Consider the following 22,998-nt stretch of genomic DNA (forward strand, 5'->3'; position numbering starts at 1 on the left):
ATATTTATCTACAAATACAAGTTAATTGCTGTTGTTTTTTTTTCGCAATGTAAATGTTTATTCTGGGAAACATATGAATAATGCATGAAAAACAAAAATACAACAAAAACCTTGACCAACACTTGCAGCTTTTATCCTCATAAACAACGGTCACCCAACGCTTTAGCTGTTAATTCATACACGATATACAATGTCTATCAGACACACAGAGCTTATACATGTACATGTAGTACACTCATATAAGACTTGTACAAAAATGTCATCTTTCTGCTTCATTTATCTCACACATATACACACAAAATTAAGATGGTGGGTTTCATCCCCGACAGCGGAAGACGTTGCAAAAAATAGAAGCTGCTTTTCCGCCAAACCAAAGCATACAAAGTGACATTCAATGGCAAGAATTGTTGAATATTCACGAAAAAACTTACAATAAACCAGAAGCATGCAGGATTATGCATATACTTCGGTCAAGCGGTGGAAAGTGATGTTACTCCAAAAATTAAGACTACATTTTGTTTTAGTTTATAGCCGTGGTGAACAAAAACTGTATATTATCTTGTCAGAACAAACTTGTAAAGTATCAGTCTTAAACGTGAAAGATCATTTGAATGATTTCTGTCCTGATTAGTTTTGTTCTTAAATCCTTTTGTTAGTAAAAGATAAACTCTGTTACTTCTACGCATTTGATTTATAAAAGTGAGTCTTATAAATTGCATGGACTGAACTAAACTTTTTGTACATTCATGTATACTAGGAAGGTTCTGTGTTCTTGGTTGATTGATAAGAGCCCATTCCCACTTTTGAGGCGTTAATCTATACCTTTAATTTATAAAGTTGGTGAAACCAAACACTTAATGAAGATCAACAGGTGGTTTGTTTAACCGCAGCAGTAAACTTAAATACATAATTATCGTTTGGTGGGGTTTCGAACTGATCATGAAAATTACGTATAATTCGACTTAATTTCTTTGAAGGTTACATCTTGCTATAAAGAAAAAAATATTATTCATGACAATCAATTCAAACCCCGCAAATCACATTCACTAACAACAACACACCCTCAAACTGCATTGTATTTTTGCAAGGTATGAACCAACAAACCATAATTAAATGATTACATTGCACGATATTCCTTAAATCAATTCTCACTTGAAAATGTAAATTTGCGCGCCTTTAATATATGTAAATTGTCCTTTTTTCCCATCTACTATGTTTACCGTTGTTAGACAATCAATCTTTGCTCCTTCTTGTTTCAACTGCAATGGCACCGTCATAAATTCGCGAAGAAAAAAATGCAACCAGTGTTGCGGATCAGAAATCAAGGAAATTCCTTGTTGATGAAAGTACAAAGGTTTCCTAAATAACAGTTTATCAACAGATGTATTGGAGCCTCTGGACAACTCACAATTATTTTCATAATTAATTTCGATCTTACTTGTGATTTATATTCCGTGGTTTTGAGTGAAGTTGTATTCCCCTTGGAACGTTTGCTGCAGAAAGGTACCGCTGATACTGAGGAAGAATGAGGCTGGTTCTCGTGTGTCTCCTCGTTGTTTTATTACTGGATTCTTCCCTTGGGAAACCAAAATCACAAAAAGGAAAGAAGAAAGGTAGGCATGTAAAGTTCATATTTTCCGTCTTTTCCCTTAGAATATTAAATCGTATTATGGTTATATCACATGGATTACTCATCGATCTCTTCTTTATTGCAGCTCCAAGACTAGGTAAGTAACATAAGTCTTTGTAATGTACCCTTTTGTTGTCAAAAAGGTGCTATAAATTGGAATTTTCAAGATTAATGTGCAAACAAAGCTGAATTTTATTCATTATGATTATGTTATTGCTTTATAATTCCCCTCTATGTCCTAACCATCTCGGCTTTTCTTTATATCAGATTTCAATGCGTTATTTCGATATCTTCTGAAACATTTTCCCGCTACTCCCAATCTGAAGCAACTGTTCGGGAAACAACCGAAACCAAATGCCCCGCCCCCCTCAGGGACAACTCCAGCTCCTGCAACGACTACAACACCTGAGAGCAAAAAAGACGTAAGTCAATATTTTGAATTGATTGTCCGGTTACTGTAAAAAAAATGTTACTAGATAATTGATACAAATCTGCAATAACGACCAAATCTGGCGATGAAAATGAAGCAAGTCAATATTTTAAATTGATTGTCCGGGTATTGCAAGATAAATATTACTAGACAAATGATACAATCTGCAACCAACAGCAAATTTGACGATAAAATGACGTAAGTTAACATTTTGCATTGATTATCTGGGTATAATGTTAGATAAATATTACGAGATAAATGATACAAATCTGCAAAACCACCAAACCACACAAATAAAATGACTTATTCAACATTTTAAATTGATTTCAACTTTGCAGGTATATTATATATAATTGAAACAAATACAAGTTTTCATACCCATCTCAGTCTCACTTTACGGACATTACAACTATCACCTCTTGCGTTTATAACTCTATAAACGTAATTCACCGGTTAGAACGCTACATTTGGGGTGGCTTTCATGCCTGACATCGGGTGGCGGCCCCGAGGCTAGGAACGCAGCAACAAAGTGAGTAAACCTGAAATTGTTCATGTGTATAAACAGTTTGTTCAGAAAATTATTTTCTATAGGACAGAGCAATCACCAAACTACCCTGACCGTCAAAAGGGCTTAGTATATAATTGCCCATTTTATCACACACTCCTCCGCACTTTCAGTGGTATCAAAGTTTACAATGTGGAAAGACCCGGCCAACTTAAGGTTTGAGCGATGGTTGTGTTGTTACACCCCGGACACTAGTTTCTTTAAATTTCTATATTTGTTTCGGTAACCAGACAGTTCAACCTATATTCATCCCCCTTCAGTTCCTTGTCTCACGTTAAGGGAAGGGTTGTTCGCCAGAAAACATGAAAAACTTATGGACCTGTCCTAACACAGGGACCGGTATTTCCGTGTTGTCGTTGTTTTGATGTTTTATTGTAATTCGTTTCACGTTTTCACAATAGATAAGGCAGATTAATATTATTCCAGTATACATGTATTAGTTTTTTGTTTAAATAACTTTAGACCATAATGTACTGGACCTTTATAAAAAAGAATTAACGGCTTGTTTATGGTATAAATTTCTTTCATAACACGTACATGTATTAAATGTGTTTGTTTGGCTTTAAGTGAATGGCTGTCTGCATGTACTTGATACTAATGAAGCTGAATTCTATTGCAATTTTCAAAATGATTTCAGATTTCAGAAAAATAATTGTCTAGGGTTGTCATTTTTATGCATAAATTTTGCGTCATAAATCGAAAACTTTGATACCACGAAAAGTGCATGAGGTGGAGAGTTTGAGAAAACGGGGTACATGTACAATGTATAGGTTGCTTTTAACGGTCGTAAGCAGTCTAGTGAAAGTATATTTTTCTGAATAAACATTTTATACGTATAAAACATTTCAGGTTTACTCACTCTATTGGTGTTTTCCTAGCTTGGGGACCAATGTCATGCATGACCACCACCGCAAATGTAGCGTTATAACCAGTGAGGGTTCTGTATTCAGAAATTGATGATAATCTAACATTATTTCATTAATGCAAACTTGAATAGTAAGCAACATTTTAATGTGAGCATGGTTTTATGGATTGCAATCGCTTTGCTGATATCTTGACATTAATGCACTGGTCCACACCATATAAAAAGCCAGTAGAGCAAAATGAATGTAGTTCTTTTAGACACTAAATACTTTCATTTATAGTTTATTCGGCATGGTAGCAAACAATGCCCCCCCCCCCCCCACCTTCAAAAATAAGAAGCAACTCGCATCAGCGGGTTTTCGGCAATGATTGCAACCTTAACTGCCAGTACCATCTATATACGTTTCTTAATGTACCTTTTAAACACACTTTTATAAACAACGGAAACTGGCACTTTTATTGGTGGATTTTGTTTCAATACCACAAAACATAATTATATCTAATGACCGTTTTGTAATATTTTTTATTCGGGAACAAAATTAATAAACTTAATATATGACAACGGAGTCCTTGTTAACAAAGGCAGAATTATCAAGAAAACAAAATACCCAAAAGATGTAAACATAGATCCATGTTAAAAAATGTTGTTTATTGCTTATTGACCTGAAATGATTACTATTTGAAGAAAAATAGTTCAAAGTTTGTTTTATGAGACTTAGAGGAACACATTTCAGAAATCATTTGAAAAGTAATTACTAGACGATGACGATGCTGATGATGATGATTATATTGATGATGAATTATATGCTTGTTACATCTACGAATGTAACATCTACGAATAATATTACATCTACGAATGTTACATCTACGAGTAATGTTACATCTACGAATGTTACATCTACAAATGTTACATCTACGAGTAATGTTACATCTTCGAGTTATGTACGTATAAGTTGAAAAAAAAACATCACTTCCCCCCTCCTTCCCCGACAAATTTTGAAAGAACATACGTTGTTAATTTTTTTTAACCGGTATTAAAAGGTACTAATGAAGATTTTGTTACATAGTGTTGACTCTTTTCCAGGTAACCACGTGCCGGGAGGAATTCCGAGACATACCTGGCCACACAATGTGTATGCCTGACAATGTCAACGCGACACCCAATCAGTGGGGAGTGTCCGAGACAGAGAAAAACGACATCGTCAAGCAACACAACATGCTGAGGGGGTCAATCGAACCCACAGCCACCGACCTGCTCACCATGGTGAGAGTTTACACGCCCCTCCTACTTATTTTATGAGATACACAATGTCGCCTCACTGATGGAGATACTGCATAAAGTATTCCTCTCGGTGTATGTATTACGTTCCAATAGAGCTTTCAGAGCTTTTGCGATACTGATCGCTCATTCTTGAAGTGCATATAAAAATGCTCATCTCCCATTTCAAAGCAAAACATGAATTATTTTTATATTCATCTCTTTGATGACTCAATCACAAGGTTTTATATTTACACCCTCATATGTCGCCTATTGTTCATTAGTTCTTTCATGTGTTCGACGAATAAGAATTGAATTGCAATTTGATTGATGCTTTATTTTCCGAGCATCTATCTTCAAATAATGAATATGCAGCGCTGTAATTGGGAAACGCACGGTTGCCTTCTGCACCCTAGTTATTTTTAAGTACAGGGCCTATTCACACTACTTATAGTAATCTACGCATCAATAGTGTTCAAATCTAGGACATACATTAATTAACTAGGTCGAAAAATAAAAATAAATACTATACGTCACTTTAAATTAAGCATTTGAATAAGGTTTCCTTGATATATTAGAATTATCCTGAATGTTTAATGGAAAAGACAATTCTGCTACAGCTATTGCATAGATAAAAAAGCCGTGGACATTTTCTCTAATATGCATCGACCGGCTTAATGTTTATCAGAAAAGTATCAAACATCAAATCTGCGTCTGTGGCATGAAAGAATTCCTTTTGAAAATATATATAGAATGTTAAAATGTAATACATGTACACTGTGTATACTTATTAAACACGTACTAAGGTTACTTCCAATGATGGCACTTCGTTTGGATAAACTTGGATGCAACATGCCCACTGTTTTGTATAAAACGTTTGTGAACCGTCCATGCAATAGCAAATCATGCCACAGAGTCCTCGAGTTGAGTGCTTATTATGTAAATTCTAATTTTCTTAAATTAATTAATGAAGACTAAGTAAACAGCCATGTCCACAAAATGACAATTTTCTTACCACTGTGAATTGTTGCTCTGGTTTTGCAAATTATTATCTCTTGGCGTAAACAATGGAGACATCTTTCGACATTCTTGTCCAAGGAAATGATAATTGGTCTGTAATTTTTCCAATCTGTCTTATCAGTAATGTATTGATTTGAATCATTGGTCGCTTTTCTAATTTCCAATCAAAGTTGAAAAACTGTATAATGGTTAGATCTCTACTGGAAATGTTTGTTGCTATGGACGCATAGGTACACTTTAGTACAATGCGGCGAAGACGATGTACGCCTTTCGGTTTTTTTGCATACTAAACATATTACATAGAATGTATTAAAATGCTTTAGTAAATTCAGTTGGCATTTATCATACTTCTCAAACTCCAATGTATCTTTTGACTTTTGTCACTAAAGCATGCGTGTAACCCTTCCAGTGACTTCTAACAATTTATTTAACCAAGACTCTTATGTGTGACTGAACACGGTATACTTCAATTATTAATAGTAAAACTTTAATTTCAATATGCAGAAATGGGATGATCGTTTAGCTGAAGTTGCTGAAAAGTGGGCTAAACAATGCGTCAATCAGCATGACAAAGTCCGAAGTATTCCGAGTAGGTATTTCTACTGCATCTACATGTTGCAAAGCTGTGTAAAAGATTTGAAATTTCAAGACATCTATGTTTTTGTTCTTCTTGTTTTTATGTTTAATCTGTTCGATCAGAGTAAATTGCAAGATAATTATTAATATCTATACATCATTTAAATTTTTAAGACAAAAATTTGAATACACGTGATTTTGTAATCGACTACAGCGCTAGGTTCTACGACTGTCGGGCAGAATGTGGCCGGGGGACAGCCAAATTGGACGGTAGCCATCCAGGCCTGGTGGGACGAGATACACCTGTGGAAATACGGACCGGAACCGGACACCTATCTAGGATACAACGGGTGGCTTAAGGTTGGCCACTTCACACAGGTATACAACAGCAATAACAAACTACACACAGGTATAACTATACTAGCAAACTACAGACAGGTATACAACAGAAATTCTAAACTACACACAGGTATACAACAGAATTAGCAAATTACAGACAGGTATACAACAGCAATAGCAAACTACACAAGGCATTGACAGCAATAGCAAACTACACGCAGGTATACAATAACAAAAGCAAACTAAACATAGGTGTACAGTAGCATCAGCAAACTACAAATAAACATGCACTTAACACAGATATACGATAGCAATAACAAACTACAAATGTGCTAGTTTTAATTTATTTGTCATTAAATTATATGCATGTATATTATGTTATATACATGAAAAGATATCGGTATGATTAAACAAATTAATTGGGTAATTGTCGGAAAAGTAAAAGTATTTAATGTAACATTTATTACATGTTAATGCAATTTTTTACATTCTTCTGTATTTAATTTAGCTATAGAACTAGATTTGAATTCCAGATGGCACAGAATGGAACCTATTTGGTAGGGTGCGGGTTTGCTGTTTGTGAAAACGAATATTACAAGCATTATTACGTCTGTAATTATGCCGCTGGGTAGGTGACATAGAACAGCTGTAAAACGTTTATTTATCAATACACTGCTAACGGTTTCATATAAATTGTTATTTCCGCTGGGAGATATAAACAGTCATGTTGAAGTTTGTATAATGTCGTTGCAGGCAGTCGGACTTGGGTAAGCCGTATACACTGGGAGAACGCTGTAGTAAGTGCCCCAAGTTCTGTAAAGACGGTCTTTGCGGTAAGTTCTTATACTCAATCTATGAATCTTTATAAGTTGTGCATACAGTGGTGCTAGGGCCAAGTGAATGTTTATAGCATCAGTTGCAATTTGTTGCAGACTGTGGAGACAAAAAGTGCAATAATGGTGGAACTCTAAATCCTGAAACTTGTGAATGTGAATGTAAGAAAATCTTCTTTGGACCTTCATGCGATAAACGTAAGTTTTTATTTCAGAAAGTTGCATATTATATAGTTCTTTAAACACAGACTACAACAGTATTTTTATATTGCATATTGGTTTAATTATTTCCCATGCAATGTTTGGTTTAGCTCAAGTACAATAAATTGAATTGTGGATATATCTGTAGGCTGTGTATATGCTTTGATCCACACTAAGCTCTAACAGTAAACATGTCCGCCATCATTTTGTAGTCGTTTGTCCGGAAGAAGACTTGTGGATTTGTGGGAGAACATGGACCCCCGATCTGTGTGATAAGTTCGGCAACCTTCCTTATGACTGTCCCTATATGTGTGGGACGTGCAAAGCATCTGACGGTAATACTGTGTGGGTTTAGGGAAATTGTCAGTTGTATTTGTTACAAATGATGCAAACTGTTAACACAATAAAGCATTGTAACGGTGATCTCTTGAAATGTTCAGAAAACCACGGACAGATAATGTTTATGCTTTGCGGACATTATCAGATAAATTATGAAAGATTTATTGTCTTAAACTTTTACAAGAAAAATCATTTTCAGAAAATGTATCAATACTATACATTGGCTGAAAATGAATTTTAAATAGTCTGAAACGTCAAAGATTAAATCCAAGTTTGATATCTCTATTCTTTACATTTATTAACTTATACAATAAAACAATGCCTTTAATTGTTGTTTATAAAAAATGCAATACATGTGAAACAAGTTTTGATTAAAAATGTGCTAAGGGTTTTAAATATTTTTTTTTACGATTTTAGCAATCAAGGCGAAGGAAACGAGCATTTCTAAGTCTGGATTTACATCTACACACGGCTGTAAATATTCTGGAAAAAGAGCTAGCGCAGGTATTACTAATTTTTTTATGAATAACGACATATATTTCTTAAAATATATATTCTTATCAATTGAAATTACATCAAATGTATAATATTTAGGTAAAAACCCCATTTAATCCCAGATACACCGAACATTAACAACAAATAAATTATACTGGATTTAACTGATGAAACAGATATTAAATGAAATTATTTCATTGCAGAGGAGTGTAAGAAGTACGGGGAGAATGGACAGGACAAATCTATGTGCGACAGTAGGGGCGGAACCGTCACCTGTAAGCAGTGTGACCAGTTCTCCAACGTCAGGTCGGAAATGTGTCCCGTAATGTGCGGGCTGTGTGACCGTAAGTACTGTAGGAGAACGCTAGAGGGTCCAAGTGTAACACTTTAGTAGTACTTTAGTAGCTCGAGTGTAGTACTCCAGTAGATATATAGTACTCCAGTAGGATTCTAGTAGACTCGAGTGTAGTACCGCATTAAATCTTTAGTATGCCCACCTTTATTACTCTATTAGTACTCTGGTAGGCTCGAAGGTAGTACCTTAGTAGACCTCTAGTAGGCCCAAGTGTAGTACTCCAATATTTTCTAGTGGGTCATACATTAAAGTACACTACACGTGCGTAGCCAGGACATCACTGATCTTGCAAAATTGGATTCATAGTAAAAAATAAAACGATTTGGATAAGCGTTGTTTCGTTGATTGAAGCAAAATTGACTGAATATAACAAATAAACATTTTAGATTTAAACTTTGCCATTAGGTTTGCACCAAATTGAACATGCGACTTCTCCAAATAGATGCATCTCCGACAACTCTTACTTGGGCACATTTTCTCTTTATCCATTAATTCAAAACCTTATATATTTTCAATAATATTTAATGCTGGATATCCAATGGCTAGACTTTTAGACTTTTGATTCTTTTTACCCTTATATAAATTATCGGTGATTTGACAGTCTGCTAACAGTTGATGACGGCGTTTTTCACGCTGTAGTTGTATATCAGGCTCGGTGTTTTATTTGGAACTATGCAAGTCGGTGATTTTACAAACTCATTGCACATACATGTATGGCTATTGTCCTTAAATTTTAATAATATGAAACCGGTATTTTTTGTATGAAATCTTTAAATCACGTGCTGTATACAATTTTTTAGCAACGTAAGACATGTGTATTACATGAATAATTTGTTATCAGCTCCATGTAACGGGAAAGTATGCAGCAACGGAGGAACCCTAGACTCAGAGACGTGTGAGTGCGCATGCGCTCCACCATACCAGCCACCAACTTGTGATGAAGGTACTGAATTTCATTATAATTCAAAACAGTTATAAAATAAATAAATAATAAATAACCTATCCTGTTTTTAAAAAGGTTTCAATGGGGGGAAACCCAAAATAACTGTGCGCTCTGAAATCAGGGCGTATGTTTAAATCAACGAACAACATATCTATTAGTATGTGGTATTGTAAGGAAAGAGGCTTGTATGTGCCCATATGACAAAATATTTTAAAAGCAATCGGAAATCTAATCAAATGTTAATCTTCCTGGTTTCAGCCGATTGTAGCAAGCCCGACAACAAAGCCTGTCCGGCCTGGCCGAAAGACTATTGTTCCAAGTATGCTAATGTCCCAGAGAAGTGTCCCAAGAAGTGTGGAATCTGTCCCTAGTGAAGGAGACTTATTCGTCAGTGACGAAGTCACAATTATACGTAAGTTATCATGCACCATATTGGAAAGAGCAAACGATGATTACAGATCAAATAAGATGAGCACGAGACCTATGGGACTTACAATGTAAACTGTCACATTTTTCTTTATCAGTATATTTTTTTTTCAGATGCTGCTCCTTTATGTTGAAGAATTTTTAAAGTTATATCGCACAATTTGATGTTTTGTATCGTTGATTGTAGATGTTTAATAAAATATAACAGATAAGCACGTCTTTATTTTTTATTAAAGAAAACAACATATACAAACGCATAGTATATAAACGGACAAACAAACGAACACATTGTTTTTGATATGAAGGCATTTAATAAGAAATTGACGGTTAGATATTCCTTCTAAACGTGCACGTGATGACTGTATCAAGAACGATTAAAATCAAAAGAAAAGTTACAGTTTTTGCTCATATAAAAACATATAAATAACAGAAGAACAACCAAGAAAAAAGAATGTTATATCATTAATACTCAGGTATACAAAACAACTCGTCTTAAATATTAAAAGATAAAAAAAATATTGCGGTATAAACCTTTAATCAGAAATGTTTTACAGGCACCTGACGTTATATTTTTTCTCATAATGAAAATAAATACCCTCTACCTAATAATACACGAGGTACCCATCCCCGCCATCATGGATTTATTTCAAACTGTCACATCATTTGGAATATTTGTTTAAAACTCGACGTTAAAATTATTTTGCGATCCTCTTCGTCTTCCAAAACGGTGCATTACGCCTGTCTTTAATAAAAATCATCCCTTATTTTGCATTTAGCTACTGCCTTAGATATGCGATAAATGTCTAAACGGTTGATTGAAGTCACTCAAATTTCCCTGCACCGTGTGTTTGTTTCAATATTTCAAAATATTTGCATTTATAAACATGTTTATATAAACTTCGTGTAATAAAAGTTAAACTTAACAGTTTAAAGTATCACTTTTCTTAATTTTAACGTGTTTGCTGATTGATTTCAAATTCGACGCCTTTTTGAATATGTGTATCATTGCTATATTTGGAAGGGATTACCCAAAGTATGACGCAGTTATGCCAACTTCCACTCACCCTTTAGCCTTTTGTCGCATATCTAAGTCAGAAGATGCAGTTTGAAGTATGATTTTCATTAATGATAGGTGTTATGCACCGTTTTAGTTGGTTGTAAGCTTAGATGTTTAATGACCGATCGGGAGACGGAGAGGATATCAAAATAATTTTACCAATTAGTTTGAAGCAAAAAATTCACTTAATGTGAGTTTGAAATAAATCCAAGATGGCGGCGATGGGTACTTTGTGTATTATTAGGTATTGGGTATTTATTTCTATTATGAGTAAAATATATAACGTCAGGTGCCTGTGGTTTGTTTCTATTGGTAGTACCATCAAAAAGAGTGTGATCTGCATGTTTACTTTTTTCCCTACTAAATAAGAAATACAAAGTATACATCTCGTTTATCAAAGACTGCGTCATTTGCTGCACTATTTTACATAATGAAATACATCTTACTCAAATTGATGGATTGTTGAAGCGGTTGCTTCAAAGACACACTTTTTCATGCTTGGCCTCATCAGCCAATTTGTTTTATTGTTGAAGTTTCCTGTAGTAAATATAAAATGTTAAAACCAAAATCAGTATTAAGAATGTAAAGTTTCAATTACAAAACAATTTAAAAAATGGATTGTAATTAAGTAGATTAACTGATATATACTCTGTTTAGGACATTTATTTATATCAGCTACATAATTTGTAATGCCTGCTGTTTAATGCTGTTCAATATTTTTTACACACTCAATATGTTTCTCAAATTGAATTAACTAAAATTCAAGGTTAAAAAAATAATTTCTTTCATACGAAAATATTTTTAAATGTTGCTAATTTTCCTGGCCATATAATCTTGAACTGGCGTGTGAAATTTTGACAGCCATTACTGATTATGCCCAAAAAGGGGTTGCTATAGTTATGTTTGCGAACCAAATGAACTGTGCAATTAACAATCATAAATGTTAGACTGTAAATTTTTTTTTTCACTTTCTTAGGAAGATATTTGAAAAGGTTAGGAGAAGCATTAAGAAACTACCACAATGAACATCTTTCATGTACGCGTATTATTGAAATTTGTAATCAAGTATTCATTTTTCCTGTCTTTTTACATTTCACTTCCAAAAATTAAGAGGGAATTTCCTGAAAAGAGTTGAACTATGCAACTGTATTGCGAAACAAAATCACTTTCCCTCAAGAAAAATTAAGTACAACTACGAATGATATTCTGTCTGTAAACATAATATTATACATATGTATTTAAATCGTTTATTGCTAGATTTTGAATTTTTCAAACAATGGATATTCAATACAAAATCGTTTCGTTGAGATTTTTAGTAGGTAAGAAATAATTTCTTTCTTTTTTTGTCACTTTTTTATCTTTCACAAAATTAAAGAAAAAGTAATATTATACGTTCAATATAAACATATATGACAAATTTTTCAACACTTTAGTATATATCTTGTTTGTCTTCCGTTTCTGAATGTTCTTTAAACCCTAAAAGACAAATACTGTATTCAATCATTTATTCAACAATAGTTTATCTATTATTGCTGAGTATTGTTATCATAAACTATGAAATATTATCGTTGATAAAAAGGACGAATTGATTAATCTTTTTAATCAATTATACAGGGAAATGAAATTATTTTTAGAATTTAGAAAATTTCTAACGAAATAAAATTTTACCATAGAAGCAAAAACAAAAATCTTGATATCTCTTTTGTTTAAAAACTTAATTAATAAGCATACTTGCCAAAAAATGCAGATTATTTTTTTTCTCAATAATTTTCTAATAAGATATTTAGCACGATGATTTTTTTCATGGTGTTAAGGTTAATTGAAATGTGGAAAGCGAGATTGTGCTTCTGACCGATATACTTGGGGATAGGTATTGTCTTTTTGACATGATTAAAGGTACTTTTGCATCAATGAGTTACACTAAATGATAGAATGTTTTCAAGAAATTGAACACCTGTTCCATCAATGAATAACAAGTGCTTTTAGAGATCCCTCTTTGTATGAAAAAACGTTTGTATCACACAATACAGTCTATAATTAAACTTAACATTTAAAAGTTAATACATCAGAGGCAGTGACAATTACGTATTTTCTATAGCGGTGAATGAGGATCATGAACCCTCTCACAGCCCTCTAATGTATTCATTGTCTAGCGCGATACAGAGGGACAGTTTGGTGATTGCGAGCGACGACTAATTGTTACGATGAAATGGGCTACTGGTTTTATAATTCTGTCATTGTTACGTGAAACATTACACCAGGTCATTTCTTCTTCTCATTCTTCTTCATCATCTTCATCTTCTTCTTCCTCTTCCTCAACATCCAGCAATGGACAACAAGGTAAGACTACAATATTTTCCTATTGGTTTAAGTATGTTTTTACATTCAACACAGAGAAGCGAAAATGATGAATTAAGTATGCTAATATCAAATGTTAGAGTAAATTATCTGCACTCTACATGGCGTCTCTTCGTGCAAAAAGAAGTAAATGCTAATTAAACAGGAAGAGCGAATAAACATAACAAAGGAAAGATTAATCACTCTCTTTGTAAAGCAGATAACATAGCCCACAATATATATTTTTTCTTGTATATACATGTACACACGCATGCAAACATGAAGAAAGTCTACAGAAAGTATTTGAACTTACAAGTAACACTTTGTAATAAAGCCAATGCCAAGGTGAAATGTTTACACCTATCTAGGTTGCAGTTTACAAATACTTATACATATACATGCAAACTGATAGACAATTTAATTGCTTGCAGAGTTTTTTGTTTTTAGGGATTAAAAACTCACTTTTCAGACTTTTTTTTTGGGGGGGGGGGTGGATAAATAGTACGATAGATTTAGTTTTTGATTGCTGCATGACATTTAGAATAAAAGTCGTCCCTCAAGAATTTGTTGCTTCAAGAGTTTGTTGCAGTCATGCAATTTTTTTTTATTAGGAAATGAAAAAAATTTAATTCGTTTTTGTTTATTTTCTATAGAAAATTAAATCCAGATCCCGTATATGGTATATGTCTTGTAGTTAAAAGAAATTCTTCTGTTATCTTTTTTTAATTAATCGGCTGTGTTTTCTATAAAGTGTAAATTCAATATTTTTAAGGTTTCCCAAATTTTGCCTCTGAATCAAGCAACGTACAACGCTTTAATTCCTTCGGTAATAGACCCTCTAATAATTTTGAGATGCACAGAATGAACCAGCAACCATCAAGTCATCAAACCAATGGTGTAATAAAATCCGAATCCTTTACGCAAAATTTTGGGCAAGCGTTTGCTCATCCTGGAGGGGCGTCACATATATCACCACCAAAGACATTTCAAAATAGTCCCAATAGCCAGCCAATGATGCAACGTCTTCAAGGACACCAATTCGGACCTCAAAACAATCCACAAAGCCAACAGATGACGGGAGAACGTACGGATCAGCTCAGACAAAACGTTCATCACGGACAGCATTGGGTCCAAACAGCTTCCGAACAACAAGTAATTAATAAACAACATCCAGATCAACTCATGAATATACAACACCCTGGACAAATAATGAATAACCAACACCCAGAACAACTAATGCAAGAGCCTCATCACCGACAGTTTGTGCATAATCAACACCCGGGACAACAAAGGAGAGGGAGTCATTCAGGACAACAATTATTGAGTGAACAACATCCAGCGCAGCATCTATTAAATGAACAACATCCAGGACAACAGCTATTAAATGAACAACATCCAGGGCAGCATACATTCCAAAATATGCACCAAGGACAATTAAAGAATCATCAACGGTCAGGTCCACCACCAAACAATAATCAAGAGCAACAATTAAGGACGCATAATTTTGGACAACAAATAGACGCGAACGGACAACAAAGACGACAAACATGGTTTCATAACTCAGGACAACAGCCACCACATGAGTCAGTCATGCAGCAAATGGGAAACAACTTTCAAAATAATCAGTTGCCAAACAGTCATCAATGGAATCAATGGCAACAAAATAACAATGGTGACTCTGGTCAAAACCCAGGCCATGGACAGCGAGGTATAACACAAGGTCACCAAGAACAACAATCGTTCAATAATCATCAGACAATGAAAGATCAGAATAAACTTCCCAGTCTTCAAGGGCCTCATTTTATTCAGAAACAACAGCAAATTGGCCCAGAGGTTAATAATGATGGACATCACCGTTTTGAAAATTTGCATACAGCACAAGGTCATTCATTTAGTACGAATAGTTTCGGAGATGCTCAGCATCTTCAAAATACTCCCCAACAGTTTGTAAAATCTGCATCTTCAGTTAGTACAAGCAATATTGGTCCGAACGAAGCGAATTCTTTTTTCAAAATGCCACAGTTTGATAGATCTTTATTTCCAAGAAATTTTATTATTCCTGAGAGGCGCAGGACAAATGCCGAGAGCATGTTTCCCTCCATGAACAACATGAACATACCCAGACCTCACGAGACGTTTGGACCTGAAAGATCTCAAATCTCAGTAGCTCCAGAGCACCAGTCACAAAACAGAGAAAGAATATCCCAAACTTCCTCCGGTAATCTATTTGGTTTCGAACCTACAGATAGGGCTCAGTTTGGACAGGGCTTTTTCAAACCAGATCTGATACAAAACATGACATCTCAAACTGATGTGCCTTTTGGAAACTGGAACTCTCAAAGATGGTCAAGTAATCCAAGAGACGTTTCGTTTAACATTGATCTGAAGCTAGCCACATGTACCGAGGAATATCAGAAGCTTCCAAACCACACAATGTGCCTAGCAGACAAAGCCAACCTGAATGTATCCGGTGTGTCAGATTCAGATCAAGCAGAAATTGTAAGACTGCACAATGAATTTCGAGGAACTGTGATGCCGGAGGCCTCTGACATTTTTACGATGGTAGGGTGAAATTTTATTATTTTTTGAGTAAATGCCTCTTTCACTGAAAGTATGTGCATGCTATTCACAGCAATATTTCTATGATTTTTGTTTTAGAAGTGGGACGACAGACTTGCTATAGTAGCTCAGAAATGGGCAAATCAGTGTAGTAGACACCACGACAGGATGAGGACTGTGCCGTGTGAGTACACAGATCTACAACTATTCAATGACATGTTACACTCTGCACATGTTTCTCGAATAAATGTTTAAGAAAAAGGGACCAATTTCCAGTGGCATTTTGAAAAGAAATAGAACCATTTTAACAAGGCCTTGGAATTTCAGTAGGACGTAACTATCTATTTTTGCGTTAAAAAAAGTTACAAATGAAGAGGCTTAGCTCAAAAGCCATACAACTCTTGTTGATTTAAAAGAGCCATGGCTGAGTGGCCTACAATGAAATATCCAGGCCTACGTCTGGAAAAAATGGTTCTTTCTCTTTCCATATAGGAGTTTTGTACTTAATTTATAAAAATCTGCAATCTTTTTAACATTGAGCTGTATATCTGCACCCTATGATACTCTATAAAGCGGATATTATATACCTATTTACTGGCTATATGAGGACAAAAGCAAGTTTATTGTCCCCCGAGACAGCAACTATTTCACGAGGCGAAGCCGATAACATACATGTAGTTACTGTCTCATGGAACAATAAATTTGCTATCGTCCGAATAGTCAGTAAATAGGTATTTTATGATAAGAAATTGTTATTATGAGAAAACTTTAATTTTCCTGGGTGCAAGTTTTCTTGATAGTAAACATATTAGAGTTATCAGACCTTTATTATTGTAGCGACTTGGATTACGCTTGGGCTACATTCAAGATCGTAGCTGCTACCATAGCCGCTAGGTCTGTTGAAAGGCCCGCTGATTAAGCCACCAGCCCTCTGATTTTAAGTTGGAAATGTTCAACTAAAGACTTATAATATCGACATAATTTGTTATTTTTCAAGCAAAAATATGCATGTTAAATTCATATTTACTTATGAACAAGATATCACTAAAATAGATAAATTTCATGTTTTGTTACAAAGAGGTATTTAAAGTAGCCATCTTGACTTTAGCATCGTAGCAGCTACGATCTTGAACGCACCCAAGAGGTGTTCCTAGTATACAAAAGAGGGAAATCGAATGCCGCCGGTGAATAGTTTCGATGACTATTTACCATGGCCAAATAGCTCGAAAACTGTCTCACGGTTAAATAGAATAGCATGTTTATTCGTTGTAATTTTACATAAACAATATTCACAGAGGTGTAGGCTTTTTAAACAAGTTGTAATTGTAATTGTAAACGTCATTTTTGTTTTGGTTCCAAATCTTTCTTAAGGAAGTACAGAGGCTTTGAATTATATTCTTAATATTTGTTAAAATGAAATCTGACTATCAAAGTGAAGTATTATCGGTATAGAACATATTCATCAACATTTGTGAACGTTTTCTTTTAATAGCACTTGGAAAGCACACCCTCATTGGACAAAACCTGGCCGGAGGGTTTTCTAACTGGTCGTCAGTGATAAAGGAATGGTGGACGGAAAATGTCATTTGGCGGTATGGCATCGAGCCCAGTACCTACATCCCAGAGACGAGTGATGTAGCCGAAACAATTGGACATTATATTCAAGTACTCCCGAAAGTTGATATTCATTATGCCTTATACCAGATTTCTGATGGTTTTTTGATGGTTTAATTGTTATCAGAAATCAACATCATTATAGTGTAACATAAACTGAGTTGCTATAAAAAGAGCCTGATGGTTAACAAATTGAATAACAAATATGGTGGTGCTCCGTTTGACAGAACATAACTCAAGACATTGATTAAGGAATAAGAATGGTCATTTATTACATGAAGATAATATAATTAATGACAAAATACAAAATACAACATGAAATACCACACTGTAAACTACAATAAACTAAAGACACAATGCTGTTAATCAAAAGAACAATCTGCATTATTATATACAACACAGATAAATAACACAGTATTATGACAAGAATAAACAAAGAACATAAGACAATAAAACATGGCCATTTTACAAAAACTATAAACTGCAGTTTTTTTCGCAGTTTTGATAACCCCCACATGATTTTTGTTGATCACTCCTATCAGGGTTGTCTAACTTTAATCAAACTGTGTTGACTTATTACAAAACATAAACAACTTTTATAAGAAATCTTCGTTCAAGATAAGCGTCCCTGAATGAAATAGTTTGATTATCATCAATCTTCATGAATTTAGATAAACAAGTTACACATCAAGTTTTAAATATTTCTCTTTAAACGATATGTATCAATATAAAATAAGTTTCTATTCTTTTTAGATGACGTATAATGCAACCTATCTTGTGGGTTGTGGATTTGCATATTGTGACGAAAGCCAATTCGAAAAGTATTATGTTTGCAATTACGCACCAGGGTACGTGATTTAACAAGTACTTGTATATTTTGAGTAATTTCCAAAATCAGATATGTTTTTTGTTTTGTTAATAATGATATAATTCAATGGTGTTTTTTTCAGTTTGCGAAGTTATACTCACCCATTCACGGTTGGAGAACGTTGCCAGGCGTGTCCTCATTGGTGTCGAGATGGAAAATGTGGTATTTTTTCATGACTCTCTTTATGGATAGGATGCATTAAACATTAAAAATATTGCGTGCTAACAATACTGATAACAATCATCATCTGGACACAAATAAAGGATGAAGCTCAACCATTCAGTCAACTGCAATATGAGAAAAAGTAACTAAAGATTGAGTAAATAACATACCTCTGCCACTCAATAACCTGTCCAGACCTTTTAGGTAACATTCAGTCGACTGAACAGCAGAGCCTTATCCTGTTTGCAGTAAAATGTTAAACAAAAACAGAATAACAAGGTCCTAGATCGTTTGTAGATTGTGGTGGAAGGGTGTGCAACAATGGAGGAACTCTGAGCATGAGGACTTGTCAATGTGAGTGCGGACCACTGTACGCCGGACCAAGCTGCGATATCTGTATGTGTTCATTCTTTATTAACGGTTGAAGTTTGTGATGAACTCGACATAGTTTCTAATACAGCTGTATTTGTCCACAGTGAGGTGTCCATTCCACGACCACCCAGACTGTGGAGTGAAGTACCAGAAGGACCACTGTGTTGTTCTCCCGGAGGTCAATCAGGACTGTCCATATATGTGCGACAGGTGCGCGCAAGGACATGGTAAATCACTTTATTATATGAATAAAAATACTAACTTTTGAAAGTATAATTGATATTATAAAATTAAAATTTTATGTTTTTGACAAACTTATTTTTGAATCTTAATTGAAAATCTAGTTCTGTGTGGCGGACGTATATGCTTCAACGGTGGTGTGCTTAAGGAAACCACGTGTCAATGCTCCTGTTCTCCCCCATTTGCGGGGGAGACATGTGAAGGCAAGTAACTCCATACAAGAAATGTGTTTTGGTCTCTAAAGCGAAATGTAATTCCCACAGTACTTATAAAAGATCTTTTAATTAAAGATTTAAGATTAAAGAAAAATAATAATGAAAATTAATTTAGCAAAATGTTCTGCAAATTGTCATTTCATAGTTATTTTATCGCTTCAATTTGTTTTCGTAAATTTACATTGAGATAAACTGTTTTTGAACGGTTTAGAGTTTATCTTCATGCTATTAAACTTTCAGCGAATTGTGGAGACCCTGATGACGCAGAATGCCAACGATGGCCAGATGTTTTCTGTCACTGGAATTATCAGATTCAGAAACAATGTCCACATAGGTGCAAATTGTGTCCTACGCAATAAAAGAAAACCATGTGAAAAAAATGTTAAAAATTCTTCGTTAATGAATGAAAATTATAAAGAAAAGTAGTTTCCCTTTGGCTAACTAAATATTGAAATCGTAACGGTGTAAGTTTTCCAATTTATACAGTTTTATAATAAAAGTCAATCCAGTTAAAACCAGATATATAATTAAAGGAAAACGATTAAACAGTTTAAATGAATTGATTGATATAATTTTATTTGAAATACATTTTTGATAATTTAAACTGTTCATATAACCGATTTCCTTCAAATATGTGGATAGAAATAAAGTATACAAAAATGTATGTTAATCGATATATGTCCAGAAGGTTGGTTTTTGTTGTTGTAAAATGAAAATTATTACAGAAACTACGACTTTTATACGATTAATTAAAAAACCCAATGGCTTGAAAGAATAATTGATCGGGGCCTCGAGTTAGCAAATAAGTTTTTATTTGTTAATATGATGTAAAAATACACATTTGTGATGCTGTCTCAGTGATGAAACATTCAATCCAATCGTGCACCCTACGAATTGCATCGATTGGTAAAGTTTATATCTCTGAGAGCATTTACAAAAGAAATTCAATTATTTTCGAGTTATAGGACATATTTTAGTAAAATCGCCAGCTTATTATCAACTGTATACAAAGCATCTACTTCATATAGGTTACCATGAAATCCTCAAGCATTCGTTGATTTGCTAAAAATAATAACCATGGCCTGTATTTTTATTGCTTTTGCGGTATCTCCCAGTTATTTTTATACCAAGAGTTTAATATATATGTTAATATTGAGCTAATATGGTTTGTATATGATAAGTATTGTGTCATGTTCACTTTTTCTATCGCTAGGCAATCGTCAAAGCAATAATCGATGGGGCACTCCATCACTGTGTATGTGGAAGACATTTCTGATTTGGATAAATCTCTGTTAGAAAGAATGCAAAACGTCCTTTGATAAATCTGAAGCTAACAGAAACGATATGATCCATGTGGAGACAGAAGCACTTAGGTTCCGTCTGGAGTAATGTTCTCTAAGATGCAATATTCCTTGTAAGCCTGTAATCAAACCGTATGCAGTTAATTCAACGACAGTTCTTTTAAACATTTTGCGCAGTTTGCCCCAATTGTCAATTTTCATATTGTAATATTTTTTTACTTACAAAACTGTTTATCAATGAGGCTGTTTAATTGAAAAAGAGAATTCTTAAAGTGACACGGTGTTGCAAAAAACAACGTTTTTACTAAATAAGAAGTGCTTTTTTGCCTCCATATATATTTAATTATTAAAACAAAATCACGACTGTTAAAGTTAGAACAAGAAACCCGATTCAGCCAACTTTAATATCACGTATTATCAAAATACTTACACTGTACAGCGTGGGAGCTGTCGGTTTATCTTCATAAACATTTTTCTTACGCCCTTTAAGATGCACTCATACTCACTGTTTTCATTACTTTGACTAATGATCAACAAATTAATACAGCTTCCATATCTGTATTAAACAAGTACAGTATTAGTTTAAAGTACGGTTGGCATTGCGCCTATTTCTGTTTGACAATGTTTTGTTGGAGTTACTCTACTACATGATGATTTTAATAAAATTGGCATTAAGGGAAGTGAGAAAACATAACAAAAAGTCGTGATATAAGTTGCATGTAATTATAGCATCAAATTCGTGAAATTTCCAATCAAGAGTACGAATTAGCATAAACTAGTTTTGTGCAATTGATGATTAAAGTTGATTTTTCTTCTTTCTTCTTTATAATCATATACTATATTTTTTACTTTTTCTAAATTAATTCAAAATTAAAATCGTTTAAAATAATAAATGTTTTAGGAGGATGCAGCTTCTGTACTCTTTTAATTATGGTTTATTGACAATTAATTAAAAGAGTACAGAAGCTGCATCCTCCTAAAACATTTATTATTTTAAACGATTTTAATTTTGAATTAATTTAGAAATAGTAAAGAATATAGTACAATGCAAATATATTATTTCATTCTGTACTTTAATGATATGCGGAAACATAAATTTGAAGAGTAGGAACTATAATTCATTTATTTACATACAGCGCAGTTTTACCATTTTGTGTGCTTAGTTTCCATTATGGAAGAGCGTTAGTATTTGTTTAATTAAAGATGAAGTATTTGTAACTAAAATTAATATATCTACTGAATTTTCACGCATTAAGACTTCTTCACTGATCAACTAAGAATAACTAAACCGATGTAACCATTTGACATAATATTACAGTTACCGACCACATCCAGCATGTTTTCCTATCATAACTTGGTGTTCACGAGTTTGTATGACATATTGGTGCATAAGAACTAACGACAATCCGACAGACCACAGAGGTATACCTGTGACCTGATTAGTAATACACACATCCGTAAACTGCACACTGCCAGGTAATTATGAAGGGTTTCATATCCCGTTCTAATTACAACTCGGTCATGCTGCCCACGGTCCCATCCTGAATCTGTGGAACTTTAACATTCGAAACGACTTTACATCCTATGATTCACATATGTACACCATATAAATTCATGATGAAATTTAATTATGTAATGCGAAAATGAAACCAAACTAGCTGATTAAAATCTCCACACCTTTTTGGTGCAACAAATGCAAAACGTTTGGTAATGTGATTATCGTTTTGTAGACGTTCAAATTAATCTTAAGTTCCTATTTATGGTACTTCGTCCGCAACAACGAAAAAGGCAATAACATGAAAAAAACCCCGTAATCCTCACGTGGTAATTGTCTCATTCTCACAGGGTTATAGTAACAGTAGAAGTGTCATAAATAAAACCACATTAGTACATGTAACAAAACACAGGTCTGTACACTCTATGAAAAAAAAACAATAACACAAAGATTGATAAAAACACAACATAAAGTATTGGAAGGACCACTGTTCACAAAAGGATA

At 34.0% G+C, this 22,998-nt stretch overlaps 2 protein-coding genes across 2 annotated transcripts; both read left to right on the forward strand.

Moving 5' to 3' along the window:
• The first annotated feature begins 1,267 nt into the window (after positions 1-1,267).
• LOC128190775 (cysteine-rich secretory protein LCCL domain-containing 2-like) lies at positions 1,268-10,489 on the forward strand. Its single transcript, XM_052862965.1, has 15 exons — positions 1,268-1,613; positions 1,716-1,727; positions 1,898-2,052; positions 4,574-4,753; positions 6,272-6,356; positions 6,558-6,721; positions 7,216-7,310; positions 7,436-7,515; positions 7,615-7,713; positions 7,929-8,051; positions 8,473-8,559; positions 8,754-8,894; positions 9,747-9,848; positions 10,107-10,260; positions 10,389-10,489. The coding sequence occupies exons 1-14, from the start codon at positions 1,526-1,528 to the stop codon at positions 10,217-10,219; spliced, it is 1,524 nt and encodes a 507-aa protein (XP_052718925.1). The 5' UTR covers positions 1,268-1,525; the 3' UTR covers positions 10,220-10,260; positions 10,389-10,489.
• A 2,993-nt stretch (positions 10,490-13,482) lies between these two features.
• Positions 13,483-20,321, forward strand: LOC128190776 (GATA zinc finger domain-containing protein 14-like). The gene is made up of 10 exons (XM_052862966.1): positions 13,483-13,671; positions 14,441-16,230; positions 16,327-16,411; positions 17,720-17,892; positions 18,595-18,689; positions 18,792-18,871; positions 19,169-19,267; positions 19,348-19,470; positions 19,588-19,686; positions 19,939-20,321. The coding sequence occupies exons 1-10, from the start codon at positions 13,536-13,538 to the stop codon at positions 20,055-20,057; spliced, it is 2,799 nt and encodes a 932-aa protein (XP_052718926.1). The 5' UTR covers positions 13,483-13,535; the 3' UTR covers positions 20,058-20,321.
• The last annotated feature ends 2,677 nt before the right edge of the window (positions 20,322-22,998 follow it).

The sequence above is a fragment of the Crassostrea angulata genome, chromosome 6 (genome assembly GCF_025612915.1).
Source record: "Crassostrea angulata isolate pt1a10 chromosome 6, ASM2561291v2, whole genome shotgun sequence".
NCBI classification, from domain to species: Eukaryota; Metazoa; Mollusca; class Bivalvia; order Ostreida; family Ostreidae; genus Magallana; species Magallana angulata.